General features: G+C 35.6%; 3 protein-coding genes across 4 annotated transcripts; 1 reads left to right on the top strand and 2 right to left on the bottom strand.

Annotated features, from left to right (window-relative positions):
• Positions 450-4,216, top strand: LOC109831741 (peptide methionine sulfoxide reductase B5-like). Its single transcript, XM_020399138.1, has 3 exons — positions 450-685; positions 2,859-3,015; positions 3,970-4,216. Exons 1-3 carry the CDS (start codon positions 591-593, stop codon positions 4,123-4,125), a joined length of 408 nt encoding a protein of 135 aa, XP_020254727.1. The 5' UTR covers positions 450-590; the 3' UTR covers positions 4,126-4,216.
• On the bottom strand, positions 4,253-7,444 carry LOC109831740 (phosphoglycerate mutase-like protein AT74H). Of its 2 annotated transcripts, XR_002244537.1 has the most exons (4): positions 7,239-7,444; positions 6,224-6,769; positions 4,792-5,255; positions 4,253-4,689 (listed from the first exon to the last, which is right to left on the bottom strand). XR_002244537.1 is itself a non-coding variant. In XM_020399137.1 (3 exons), exons 2-3 carry the CDS (start codon positions 6,699-6,701, stop codon positions 4,858-4,860), a joined length of 876 nt encoding a protein of 291 aa, XP_020254726.1. In that variant the 5' UTR covers positions 6,702-6,769; positions 7,239-7,443; the 3' UTR covers positions 4,770-4,857. The 2 variants fall into 2 exon arrangements, 1 of the variants encoding a protein (XP_020254726.1); XM_020399137.1 differs by lacking the exon at positions 4,253-4,689 and having other exon boundaries at positions 4,770-5,255; positions 7,239-7,443.
• On the bottom strand, positions 7,798-10,472 carry LOC109831738. Its single transcript, XM_020399136.1, has 4 exons — positions 10,186-10,472; positions 8,910-9,120; positions 8,246-8,415; positions 7,798-8,152 (listed from the first exon to the last, which is right to left on the bottom strand). The coding sequence occupies exons 1-4, from the start codon at positions 10,414-10,416 to the stop codon at positions 8,126-8,128; spliced, it is 639 nt and encodes a 212-aa protein (XP_020254725.1). The 5' UTR covers positions 10,417-10,472; the 3' UTR covers positions 7,798-8,125.

Raw genomic sequence — 12,405 nt, 5'->3', positions numbered from 1 at the left:
GGGGAGGGGGAGAAAGGGGCTAGGGTTTTGGGAACGAAGGAGAAGAGGGTCGGGTTGGTCGCATGGGTGGGAACAGGTAAAGCGTGAGTGGGGTTCTATGCGTGAGTGGGCCTTTTATAGGCGCTGTCAAACTCCACGGGACTTGAAGTCCCTTGAAGTTTAAGCTTCACGGAACTTCAAGTCCCGTGAAGCTTGGGTGAAGTTAACTACATTGCTTAACAATTTCGTAACTTTTTTTATCAAAATCGATCCAGCTTCAGCCAACTTGTTAAAACTGGATAGATTTTAATAATTAAGTTAAAAATAGATTATTTTTTATAATTAAATTTCTAAATAGATTGTTTTTGAAAATTTGTCCTAATTCCGACTTATCATCAAACGGACCCTAAGCACTCACTGTGTATGTACAGACAAACTCAGGCCCAGTTCATTGAACTCTCCCCATAGGCCAAACTCCAGGCCACGTTCAATCCATTTAAACAAACAAAAAAAATACCAACAACAATTTCTTTTTCCCCCCTTCTCTGATGAGAATTTCAATAAATTCTCTGTACCCATAAAGTTCTGGCAACATAAGATTAGAAAAATTCATGGGTTCGTCTGGGCAAGTCAAAAAACCTGAAGAAGAATGGAGGGCTGTCCTCTCCCCTGAGCAATTCAGGATCCTCAGAGAGAAAGGAACTGAGTAAGACCCATTTGCAAAACTTGTCCTTTTTCATCAATCTTTCTCATGATTTACTGTATTTTTTTTTTGAAATTATTCTATATGTAATCTAATTAGATTTGTTGCAATCAACCCGTAAAGCGCCCACTTCTAGAAACTTAACAGTTGTTGTCGAAATTTTGTGCTCAAAGAGATTGATTGTACGAAAATAAGATTGCTCAAAATTGATTTCTTCTGTTAACGTTGGAATTTTTTATGGGGACGAGTATATTCTTGGTTCAAACTTTGTGATGGCTGTATGGAATGAATTCGGGTTTGTTTCAAACGTGTGATTATGATATGTGCTTCTCGTTAAAGACTTGGTTAAATTTGGACTATGAAGGTTCTACATAGTTGTGCAGTGCAAAATGAACATGGGAGGAGGTATAGATGAAGTGTTGCATATGTGCATGACATTTTTTGATTCGTGTTCCTTTGCTTGGTCTTTCGAAGAACTGTATGTGTATGTAAGATAGGACAAATTTTCAAAACCAATTCTTTTGCAAAAATATTCCCCAAAAACGACCTGTTTCAACTTTAATTACCAAAACCGACCTAGTTTCGGGCTGAAACTAGGTCGGTTTTGGCGAAAAAGGTTCCCAAACTTCACATCCCGTGAAGTTTTTTACATAACAAAACTTTCCGTGAAGTTTTTTTACAAAACTTCACGTTATGTAAAAAAACTTCACGGGACTTCAACTCCCGTGAAGTTTGGGAACTTTTTTCGCCAGAACCGACCCAGTTTCAACCCTGATATTGAAACTAGGTCGGTTTAGGTAATTAAAGTTGAAACATGTCGTTTTTAAAAAAATAAGTTTCAAAAAGAGTTTGTTTTGAAAATTTGTCCACGTAAGATATGCACTGAACTATAGTTTGCTGCCATGCTAGGTTTTGTGGGCATTGTCCTGATGAATATATAATATATACCAGTGCTAGTTGTGCCATTCGGTAGATAGATCAAATTGAATGGGCTAACCAGAAAACTTCTAACTATTAACTTTGGTGGAAAAACCATTTTATTATCGAAACACTTAAAAAACTCTGCCATGCGTAATTGGTATCTTGATTGAACATCTCAGCTTAAGATGGTGTAACTTGTAGGCAAGATTAAAAAAAAAAACTCTTTAATGTGTAAGGCATTTTATGGTTTTGTCTTTTGTGAATGTTTCCCACTAGTGAAGCACATTTAAGCCATGACAAAGAAACCTATGAGAACGGAATCGTATGAATATATTTTATTTTAGATTTTTCAAGACTTTTGTAGATTTTCCCCTTTATTCGGTTTTCACGCCTATAAAAGAATAATCATCTTAGCTTTTTTGCACCTAACATCATTATCTTTAATGAGCTGATGCTTAAGAGTTCTTTATGGTCCTTCCAAATTGCCTAAGTACTTGATCGTTGCCAGTTTCTCCTCCAAAGCCAACTTCATAAGACTAGGAAACTTTTATTGCAAAGATATATCGCCTCATTTTGTCCAGGAATTGACATTTCATAGCTCCAGTTGCAGACTTGGTTCTGCAAAAAGAGGATCTTTCATTATTCATTTAAAACAGTCAGTATGGTTCCTTTGTGTATTTTCTTTGTGCATTTTTTTCCTCATTTTTGCTTTCTTTGATCAATGTTAATTTCCCAAATGCATTCGCTTTTCACAAATTTTGTATGATGCCCGTCAAGTTTCGATTGTCATCTTGAGCTATTATGGCACATTACACTACTGTATACTATTGAAACAAATCATTACCTGTCCTCTGATGATACAAAAAGCTTCCCTCTTTTTTAAATTAAAGTTTTAGGCGTCTATTTGAAAGTGCAGTATGTATGTTATGTCATAGTTCTAACTTTTATGGCAAATATCTAACATTTTACCTTAGCTTCTCCTACACCCATCAGATTTCACATGTCAATGAGCAATAGGATCGTAGAATAAAGCCATACTTGATCGAAAGCATTACCACTAGCTGACTCACATGTACCATTTAAGGTTTCCATGCAAAAATAGCTTTCAGGTCAAGAAGCACATTTGTTATATATGCCAACCAGGAATAGAAAAGGATACAAAAATCTCATCGTTTTAGGTTGTAATTTTATAAAATGTTCGGTTTATATTCTTTTTATATCTTTTGTTGTTACTGACATTGGTGATGCTGGTCAGGCCCCGAGGCACCGGTGAGTATGACAAATTCTACAAGGATGGAACGTACGCTTGTGCTGGTTGTGGGACTCCCCTTTACAAATCTACCACCAAGTTCAACTCTGGATGTGGTTGGCCTGCTTTCTTTGAGGGTTTTCCCGGAGCCATAAATCGATCAGTATATGCATTCTCATCCTAGTTTATATTTTTTACTTCCTTGAGCTTCTCCTAAGATGAATTTACAGATGAGAATGGTTTCCCTACTCAGTTTAAAATTCTTATCTATTTTGGAATTATCTACTCATATTTAACTGCCCGATCCCTTTTTTCCCCTTTTTTGTTTCTTTTTTTTTGCATAACTTCGGCATAGAAAGTGCAGAAATGCAAGGGCGATGTAGGCTTTTTCTTACATGTTAAGCTAGATGATCATTAACTAATTTGGAGAACATTCTTTGGTGAAATTTTGTAGTATGTTGGTACGAGTTATTTAAGATTTCTTCTCTCAAATACTCCTTTGCCGGAGAGATTGAACCATTAGTTATGATCCAGACCTTGAAATTGACCAAATTCCAGTTCACTGGCTGGGGACTGTGACTGAACTGATCTATTGCAATTTAATTTGTTCTAAATATTGGTATGTAATAATGTATGAGCACTTGTTTTAGGACACTTAGATGTTGATCTTATACAGTTAGATAGGAGTAATTTTGTGTTTCGAGGTTACGAGGTTACAAGCTACGGTTAGTAGACATGGCCATGAGTGTCATACTCTGGCATGGGTAAACGTGTTGGACATTATAATTGTCCAATATCCACGAGAACGCAACTATGTATGTACATTTTTTGAGTCATATAAAAATGTGTATTATGTATCTATGTCTATAGCTGTTGACAAATTTGCAAGTGACAGGTATGGATGCTGGGCATGTGTATAAAGTTCAAGCGTATTAAACAATACTATTTCTTTTATTGAAATTATTGTCCCACATATCATAGATTACATAAGTAAAATAAAATAGAGGAATATCCGCTCTGAATGAGCTTTATCTTCTGGAATCTCCAAATAATCCATGCTAGTTATTTTTTACTTTATTTTGTTGAATTTTAAAGTGCTTTTTTACCCTTATTTCAGCCGGATCCTGATGGAAGGAGAACAGAGATAACTTGTGCGGCTTGCGATGGGCACCTTGGCCATGTGTTCAGAGGCGAGGGATTTAAGACGCCGACTGATGAACGTCACTGCGTCAATAGTATTTCAATAAAGTTCAATCCTTCTTCCACTCTCTAAACTATTAATGTAGTGGATGTTCGCAATGATAAGTCATGAACAAAAAACACTAACTCTGCATTATGAGGAATAAAACCCTTCGTTTCTGTTATGCTATAGAAATGTTTGTTTTCCAAGTAACCATCAAGTTGTGCATCTTCGCTGTTTTGGTTGCGTTGTTAAGTTGTATTGCAACAGTGTGACTTGCAACGTTTGTTTTGTTAAAAGTGATGCTGCAGATTTATCTTAAAAGTTTGACGTATGCTGCAATTGAAACTGTTGTATGCAGATTGCATGCAATATCTGTTATGGGAAACTAATCTCAAAGCCGTCATTTGGATATTTACATTTTATTGTGAAACGAGTTTCCAATTCATCCAAATGTTTGGTTAGTGGTTAGAAACAGTTGGATTTACAATATTTATTGCTGGAAACGTATTCTCATTGCACGCCAAGTGTTTGTTTATCTTCGTTATGCGACAATCTTCATTTTCTAAGTTGTAATCCACTTAAAGCCCCTGTTTCCCATCTTTGTGCCTCAGAACGTCCCACACGGTGTGCCTGTGCAGAGTGTTTTGATAGGATCTGCACTCTTACAAATAGAAGCCAAATGAGCATCAGCTGCACTATTTTCGTTCTTTTTAATAAATATTTGAAATATTGAATCTGTTATATCAGCAACATTACCCATGATTTCAATCAAAACACAAGAATACATCACAAGGAACAACTCTCAGAAGTGTCATTCTAGCTCTACTGTTCATCTATATCCTCCTCTGAATCATGCAGACCATCAAAAAATGAACTAAGATAAGAGCACGAAAGCTCACTCCAGTCTCTGTTCCTATGATCGCTTGCTCGCCATTGCTGATCAGCGATCATATCAGGCGACAATCCCCACTGCTCCATCTCCTCCTTGGTGTGATGAATTGCAAGCGAGTACTCTCCTGCGGGACCCAACTCCATGACCCTGAACTCGCAGTTGCCGAGATTGTTGAGCCTCTCGAATTGGTCTACTGTCCACTTGAACCATTTCATTAAGAACACCCGGGAAGTGAGACCGTGGGAGATTATTATGAGGTTAGTGTCATTGGTGTCATCTTGGTGTAGCCTTTTCATGTCGATGTCCCTCCATAGAGACTCCATGAAGCCTAAAATATAGATCCAGGGTTAAAGCCTGAATACTTAATTGCTTATATACCCCCTGCAGTATCGTGCTTTGGAGCTTCTTATGCTGTAGTTTAATTTTAGCATATAGACTTCCTTGGTGAAATTTTTTCGACTCTTTAACTTGAAATTACCCTTAGGTCAAATTAGTGAGTCCACCTACATGTAAAAGAGTCAAAAAAGTTCATCCAGGGGGTTTGTCTGCCGAAATCAAACTAGAAGGGTAGTAAGTTCCAAAGTATGATACTAAGGGGTCTATGTGCAAGTAACCCCATTAAAAATGCGATGATTACATCAAAAAAGTCATGAGAATCTAACTAGAAACAGAAAATGTGGGGGGAACATGTAACTATAGGGGGATTTTCTGTGATTATATCAATGATAGGAAGATTTTCTGTAACTTTCTCAATTTATTAACTGAATTTCTGAATCTAAGTTATGACATATATTCTAAAATCTACCATAACTAAGATAACTTCTCCTTGGCAGTACTGAGGAGGATGACACGTACAGTAATAAGATTGCTGCATAAAGGAATCTCAAACAGAAACTGATACCAATTACTGTTTTATTGAAAGTTTACATCCTGTTATACAACAAATAAAGACTCTGGCACTTTAATTACTATAATGTTATATTGACCAAAAATTCTTCTAAATGCATATGGCATTTTCACACTTCAAATTTTTACTTTTGCGACATTCTAGCAATTATAAAAGCATAAACATGAACACATCACTATGATAAACCTGTAAAATCAAATAATAAACAACACCAAAATCTGAAATGAAATTTTAGAGGCACATCACTATGATAAACCTGTAAAATCAAATAATAAACAACACCAAAATCTGAAATGAAATTTTAGAGGGAGAAACTTACTGGAAACCTGTAAAATCAAATAATAAACAACACCAAAATCTGAAATGAAATTTTAGAGGGAGAAACTTACTGGAAACCCGATCAAAGACATCAGCAGCAGACTCCCCCTCTGGAAACCGAAAGAAAAACCTCCCAAACCTCTCCCTCGTCTCCTTCACAGCCCTCATCCTCTCCTCCACCTGAAAGTTCCCGAAATCCTGCTCCCTTATCCTACACTCCTCTCTCACCCCAATTATCCTTTTCCTCCCAAATGCCCTCCCCAATTCTCTTAACGTCGCCCGCGTCCTCTCGTAAGGCGACACATAGAAGTACACCTTTTCATTGATTCCTGATATCACACTGCGAATCTTTTGGCCTGCGGCGTGAGCTTGTTTGATGCCTAAAGGAGTTAGTGGGATTCGATTGTCTGGTGTATTTGTGTATGCTGACATGTCCAAGTTGCCCTGGCTTTCGCCGTGCCTCATTAGGATGATTCTCTTGGGTAGTTTTCGGTGAGGGTGGATTGCGAGATTTTCGTGTCCTAGATCCTCATGTATCCATTCCTTCATTCTGGTTTGTTTGATTTGTGAGCTGATGAATATGGTTTTGATGTCTGTGGAAATACTTTGTTGCAGAACTGCTCAGTGCATAAAAGAAAACAAGCATGAGCAACCATTATAACAATAGAAGGGTTTCTTTTTTAATATACCCCTTAAATCACGCATATTCACAAAACTCCATCATTAACCTTGGGGGGGAAGTACTCTAAAAGCAAGAAATCGTCAATTTTGACTGGCTAATCTGTAGTTGCAATGTAAAGACATTAACAAAACAGTCAAATGCTTACTCACAATGTCCAACAAAGCTAATGGCTTGTTGATTTGGGTGTATTTTTTCTGAACTTAATAATTTGAGGGGTAAATACTGAGATTTGGGGGACAGTTTTGCAAATATGCATGGTTTAATGGGTATATATACAAAAAAATAAAAAAAAAACTGCCAAACCCAGGATTAAGCACTGTTGGAAGGGAGACAGAGAATATCACTGATGAATTGGAAAATTGTGCATTAATAATTGGAAAATGAATACAAGAGTTTGTACTAACCTTGGGAAGTTGGATGATTTGCTTCTCTTAATTCTCCTCTGAGCGTTTATATATGGGTTTCAAAAAGGTTTGGAGCTGATAAATGTGGCTTTTTCTCCACTTGTTTGGTTGAACAATTCACGCCATCTCTGTCTGAATACTTTCTCGTAGAACTGCTCAGTGCATAAAGGAGATAAGCATGGGTCATCATTATAACCCCAAAAAAAAGTATCATTAGAATGAAGATGAGAGTATTATGTCAATAATTTGGAAAATTATGCAAGGTTAGTTGAAATGATGGATGTAATGCGAGAGTTTTCACTAATTTTGAGGATGCAAGTAGTTGAAAGCAGTGTAACTTGACCAAAGAAAGTTTGACTTTGAAACTTGAGTATGAAGAAACAGCTTCCAACTTTTACAGCCATCGAAGACTTTTCTGATTTTTGACACAAAAGGAATCTGTACCATTTCTGTAGCTTTAACCACATTCACACAGATTTTTCCAATAAAAATAAAAAAAAGATTAAATCATTTCTACTCTCATAAATACCCTCTTTTGAAGATTCAGAAACTTAAAGAATAAAAAGAAGAATATATTACATTACACAATCTAACAATTCAATGATACAAGGAAATGTACACATCAATAATATGCCTCCCATTAATGATCATCATACGCCGAATTCTTTATACATGTCCATTAAGAAATATAAAACATTTTACTATCTACAATTGTCGCTACAAAATCAGGTAGCCACCTTGAGTTCAAGCAGTATTTCATCTCTCCAAATTACCGTAACTGGAGCCTATTCGCCAAACAACATGATCTCCAACTTCTTTGTGATAATACAAAAGAAACAGCTTTCCTGATTTCCATCTTTACTCAAAAGCTTCTGAAACTCGTTTCCTCACTCTGTCTTTTGAAGCCATCCAAGCTGTGTTTATGACAAGGTAGCATAATGAAATCACAATAAGTTTGAACAAATAGAAGAAACTTTGGATCAGCGTAAGTAATAATAGGAGAATACCTTCCAGGTATACATAAGGAAGAAGGCAACAGTATCTGCTGACCATACAACAGCAAATGACTTCACGAAGAAAGGGATCAAAACGTTAAGTAGCGGAATGAGAAGAAAGAGGTAATTGAGAGCTTCCTTTTCGTTCTTTGAACAATCTCTTGCTCGTAGTGAAGGAATTGCTGCAAAAAAATACACACATTTAATCATGATAAATCATGAGTTAAACTACGAATTTTTTATAGCACAAGATTAAAAAAAAGAGCATAAACAATTGATCCAAACATTGAGAAGTCACAACAAAGCAAGAGACATCTCTCTTTTCATAGTTCAGATGTTTTTCCTTTCGTTTTCTTTCTTTCGTTCTTTCTTTTCTCTGTTGTCTTTCTTTCTTTCTTTCTTTCTTATGGGAGGCATCTGTGAATGTGATACAGCTATATTTTGCATGTACACAATTTATCTGTTTAAATATAAGATATACTAGACAAACAAATGTAGTTCAGGTGATAAAAGGATACGATAAAGGAATACTAAGTTGCAAGGGATTTACATAAACTTTTTCTTATAAGGTTTCATATCAAAATTTCAGAGTTTCGATCTTCTTGTAGGATAGTACCCAAAAAGTTCAACCTGATATAACATCATGGAATGCCATAAGAGGGTAAAGATAACTCACTGAACATCCAAATGGACCACATCCCCATCAGTCTCCATATATCAGGTTCATTCGATGGAAATATAAGATTGAATGATAATACTCCCCCAAGTAACATTGAGGCATATCCCTGAACTTCAAAGACAGTGTAGAGAGCTGTTCCAGGTACTGCAGGATTCTTAGTGGCAGTCGAAGCCCTTGGTGCAAAGGTCGCAGCAGTCTTTTGGACAGCCTATTGCAGAGAACAAGAGTAGCTTTACACATGCTGATCTATTTGTGTAATGATGAATAACTAAAAGGGCCAAAAAGACAGCAAAGAAGCACAAAATTTCATCATCAAATATAGTTATTTTTCTCGTCAAACCTCGAGGAGCTATGTTCCATTAGCTTCTCTCTGATGAAACAGGAGATACTCCACTGTCTTCTAACAGGAGAAATAAATAAACACACAAAAGATTATCTTTTGTGTACAAATACTAATCTCATAGTTGTTTTGTAAACACAATGTAGAGGAAAGGTTTAAAAGGGAAGTATCCGAACATCTTGTGCTAGGCCACTTACTTCTCATCTACTAAGAGTTACTTTAACTGAAATATGGATCAAATCAAAATCCTCTCTTGGGCTTCACAGACTGTACTCAACCTTTCAAGTTCCAATTAACATCTTTCTTGTTAACAAAATGATTAGTATAGCACACTCGAATCGTATTTGAAATTCAACATAGATATATCATATCTAAAACTCAATTTGAGCGTGAACTATATGGCGCCCTTAGTATAACAGTGGACAGTTAAAGCGACAAAATTGTGGTTCAGACTCATAGCTCGAGTGAGGCCAACTGTTTGACAAGCTGACTTCATTGTTAAGCTGAATCTTCCATGAAAAACTGCGAGTTTTATTGGCACGGACAGAATGTCACTTAAATTACATCCTCATATACACTGGCGAATTAGTCTCGATGTTGAAAACCAGACAGTTATAAAGCAGGTCTTGGATCCTTCTAATTCAACATTACCAATGCATGTACACATGATTTATGAACATACCAACATAAAACTATCTCAATATCTTTGCAAACTCCATTTATTTCTCCTAATGACAACGATAGCTGGCCAAACAATACTTGGAACTAAACTAACAAATTGAAAATGTGTCCAATAAAGAACCTACAACGAAAAAACCTAACAAACTGAAATTTCATCAAATAAACATCATAAAGGGGTAGATAACACAAAAACAACAACTGGGTATCTCTAAAGTTGGATGAAGACATCACCCAGGAGCAGAAAGGGCTCACCTTTTTTATGTCTTTCTCTGAGAGAGGGGCGGCTCTCTTGCTGCTGCCATTGCTGCTGATATTCTCACCCTCGGGGCTCAATTCCTGCACGCTGGGTTCTCGGGTTTCTACGCCATTTGGACCAGCATCCTCGGCTCTCAATCTCCTTGTTCTCGATCTCCGTGGCTGGAAAATGGAGGGGAATTTTGAAATTGGAGAGCTGCAGGTAATTGAGGAGAATAAAGACTGCATTTTTTCCTCTCTCTCTCTCTCTCTCTCTCTCACTCCACTCAGGAGAGAGGGAAAAAATGGAGAAGGAAAAGGATAAGGTGAAAGAATATCCAAATATAAATTGCATATAATTGACATTTTTGCAAATAGCCCCATGGGGCTGTTTGTTTTGCTATGGGTAACATCTATCCCAAACCGAGTTTTTATTACCAAAATCGACCGAATTTTTTTTAATTACCAAAATCGACCCGTTTTATGCCACGTAAGCTTAAGCTCATTTTCTAATTAGTCAGGGTTGCCAACCCCGACTGTTTAGGAGTTGTTAAACCCCAATTAAATCGGGTTTAAGGCTTCTAATTGGGGTTTAACAACTCCTAAACAGTCGGGGTTAGCAACCCCGACTAATTAGAAAATGGCCTTAACCTTACGTGGCATAAAACGGGTCGATTTTGGTAATTAAAAAAAAATCGGTCGATTTTGATAATAAAAACTCGGTTTGGGTCTACAGTGAAAAATTATTCAGAAATCTACTTCAAATATATAGTTTGGTCATATCTGCAATCTTATTATAGAAAATGTGTTTAGCTGAAAAAAGCTGATGAAAAGTTATAAGATTGAGAGTTTGAGAGGGCTTATTTTTCGAGAGTTAAAAAGTTATGCTAGCTTTTAGCAACTTTTAGCTTTATGATAAAAACGCTATAAAAATTGTTTGGGTATAATAATAATTATTTTGGTCAAATCTTGCTTGTTTAGGTGAGCTTATAATCTAATTTCTCAAAATCTGAAGTATGCCAGCTTTTTTAAATGAGGTTTTACAGATTAGCTTATTTGGCAGTTTACCAATCATAACGATATGAAAAGGTTAACTTTATAAGTAGTTTGACCTAAATATAAGCTCCCCCAAACATCCTCTTGGTATTAGCACGATTTTTTTTTTTTTTTTTTTGAGATGACATTGCTTTCGATTTTATTTTTTATCTTTTGCTGCAATATTTGCTGCGAACAAACTGGATGCAGTATTTGCTATATTTTTCTTTTACAATTTGTAAATTCACTTAACTTTTCTAATAAAAATCTACGATAACAAAACGTTGTACGTGTAAATTTGGGTGCAAAACTTGCTTGTGTAGACCTATTTCCACTCCACAAACAATAATCCCTAAAACAAATATCACGTTCTAATCTGAGGGAAATCTGTGAGAAGGTGTTAAATAGGACTAGAATAGAACTTATTTTCTCGGATTTTAGTTACGATTCAATACCCAATAAAACTTTAACAAAAAAAGAACTTATTATAGAAATCACTAATAAACTGAATTAAAATTTTAACAAAAAATTAAAAGAGAACTTATAGAAAACCCCTAATAAATCGAAATTAGCCTCAAATCACTAAAATTGCTATTAAGTCCCAAATCTTAAGTTGTTTTGAAATTAACTACTCAAATCAAGAGACAAATTAGTCATTTAAATTCATTGAAATTGCTATTTCATTCCTAAATCCTCATAAGTTGCTTTAAATCAATCCCTATGATTCCTACTTTAACTCTGGTTGGAGGGGCTAATTTGAAAATAGCTTACGATTTTGGGGATCTAATAGTAATTTCAATGATTTGAAGGAAATTAGGATGTAAGGGTTTAAGGAAGGTTTTGAGGGAAATTAGGATGCACCTCTCGGTGTATGGATTGGGTTATTTCAAAAGACGATCGGCTCCATTCATTATGATTCAAATATCTTAAAATATCTATAAAATAAAAAATCATTATGTCTCAATACTTCTAATATATATTTTTCATTATATTTTTAGTTGTATTGTCGTTAAACTGTTAATTTTATATTCACTTGATGCATAAGTAACTACCATCCAATATGCATAATTTTTTGTTTATACACTATTCAAAACATATAGATCAAAATGAATGGTGCGGATCAAATAAAGTGATTGCATGTAAAGTAATTTTGTAATTGCATCCTTAAATTTAATCTAAAGTGAATATATATATATATATATA

The sequence above is a fragment of the Asparagus officinalis genome, chromosome 2, assembly GCF_001876935.1.
Source record: "Asparagus officinalis chromosome 2, Aspof.V1, whole genome shotgun sequence".
NCBI classification, from domain to species: domain Eukaryota; kingdom Viridiplantae; phylum Streptophyta; class Magnoliopsida; order Asparagales; family Asparagaceae; genus Asparagus; species Asparagus officinalis.
The sequence above is the reverse complement of the archived record's forward strand: the minus strand, read 5'-3'. Positions and strand labels throughout refer to the sequence as shown.

Bases quoted from the DNA above. Each gene is read 5' to 3' on its own strand.
- LOC109831741 (XM_020399138.1), top strand. From the start codon at position 591: ATGGGTTCGTCTGGGCAAGTCAAAAAACCTGAAGAAGAATGGAGGGCT. The intron at 686-2,858 runs GTAAGACCCATT...GATGCTGGTCAG, and splicing joins CTCAGAGAGAAAGGAACTGA to GCCCCGAGGCACCGGTGAGT. The intron at 3,016-3,969 runs GTATATGCATTC...CCCTTATTTCAG, and splicing joins CCGGAGCCATAAATCGATCA to CCGGATCCTGATGGAAGGAG.
- LOC109831740 (XM_020399137.1), bottom strand. From the start codon at position 6,701: ATGAAGGAATGGATACATGAGGATCTAGGACACGAAAATCTCGCAATC. The intron at 5,256-6,223 runs GTAAGTTTCTCC...TCTATATTTTAG, and splicing joins TGTCTTTGATCGGGTTTCCA to GCTTCATGGAGTCTCTATGG.
- LOC109831738 (XM_020399136.1), bottom strand. From the start codon at position 10,416: ATGCAGTCTTTATTCTCCTCAATTACCTGCAGCTCTCCAATTTCAAAA. The intron at 9,121-10,185 runs GTGAGCCCTTTC...TCTCTGCAATAG, and splicing joins CAGAGAAAGACATAAAAAAG to GCTGTCCAAAAGACTGCTGC. The intron at 8,416-8,909 runs GTGAGTTATCTT...ATTTTTTTGCAG, and splicing joins GTGGTCCATTTGGATGTTCA to CAATTCCTTCACTACGAGCA.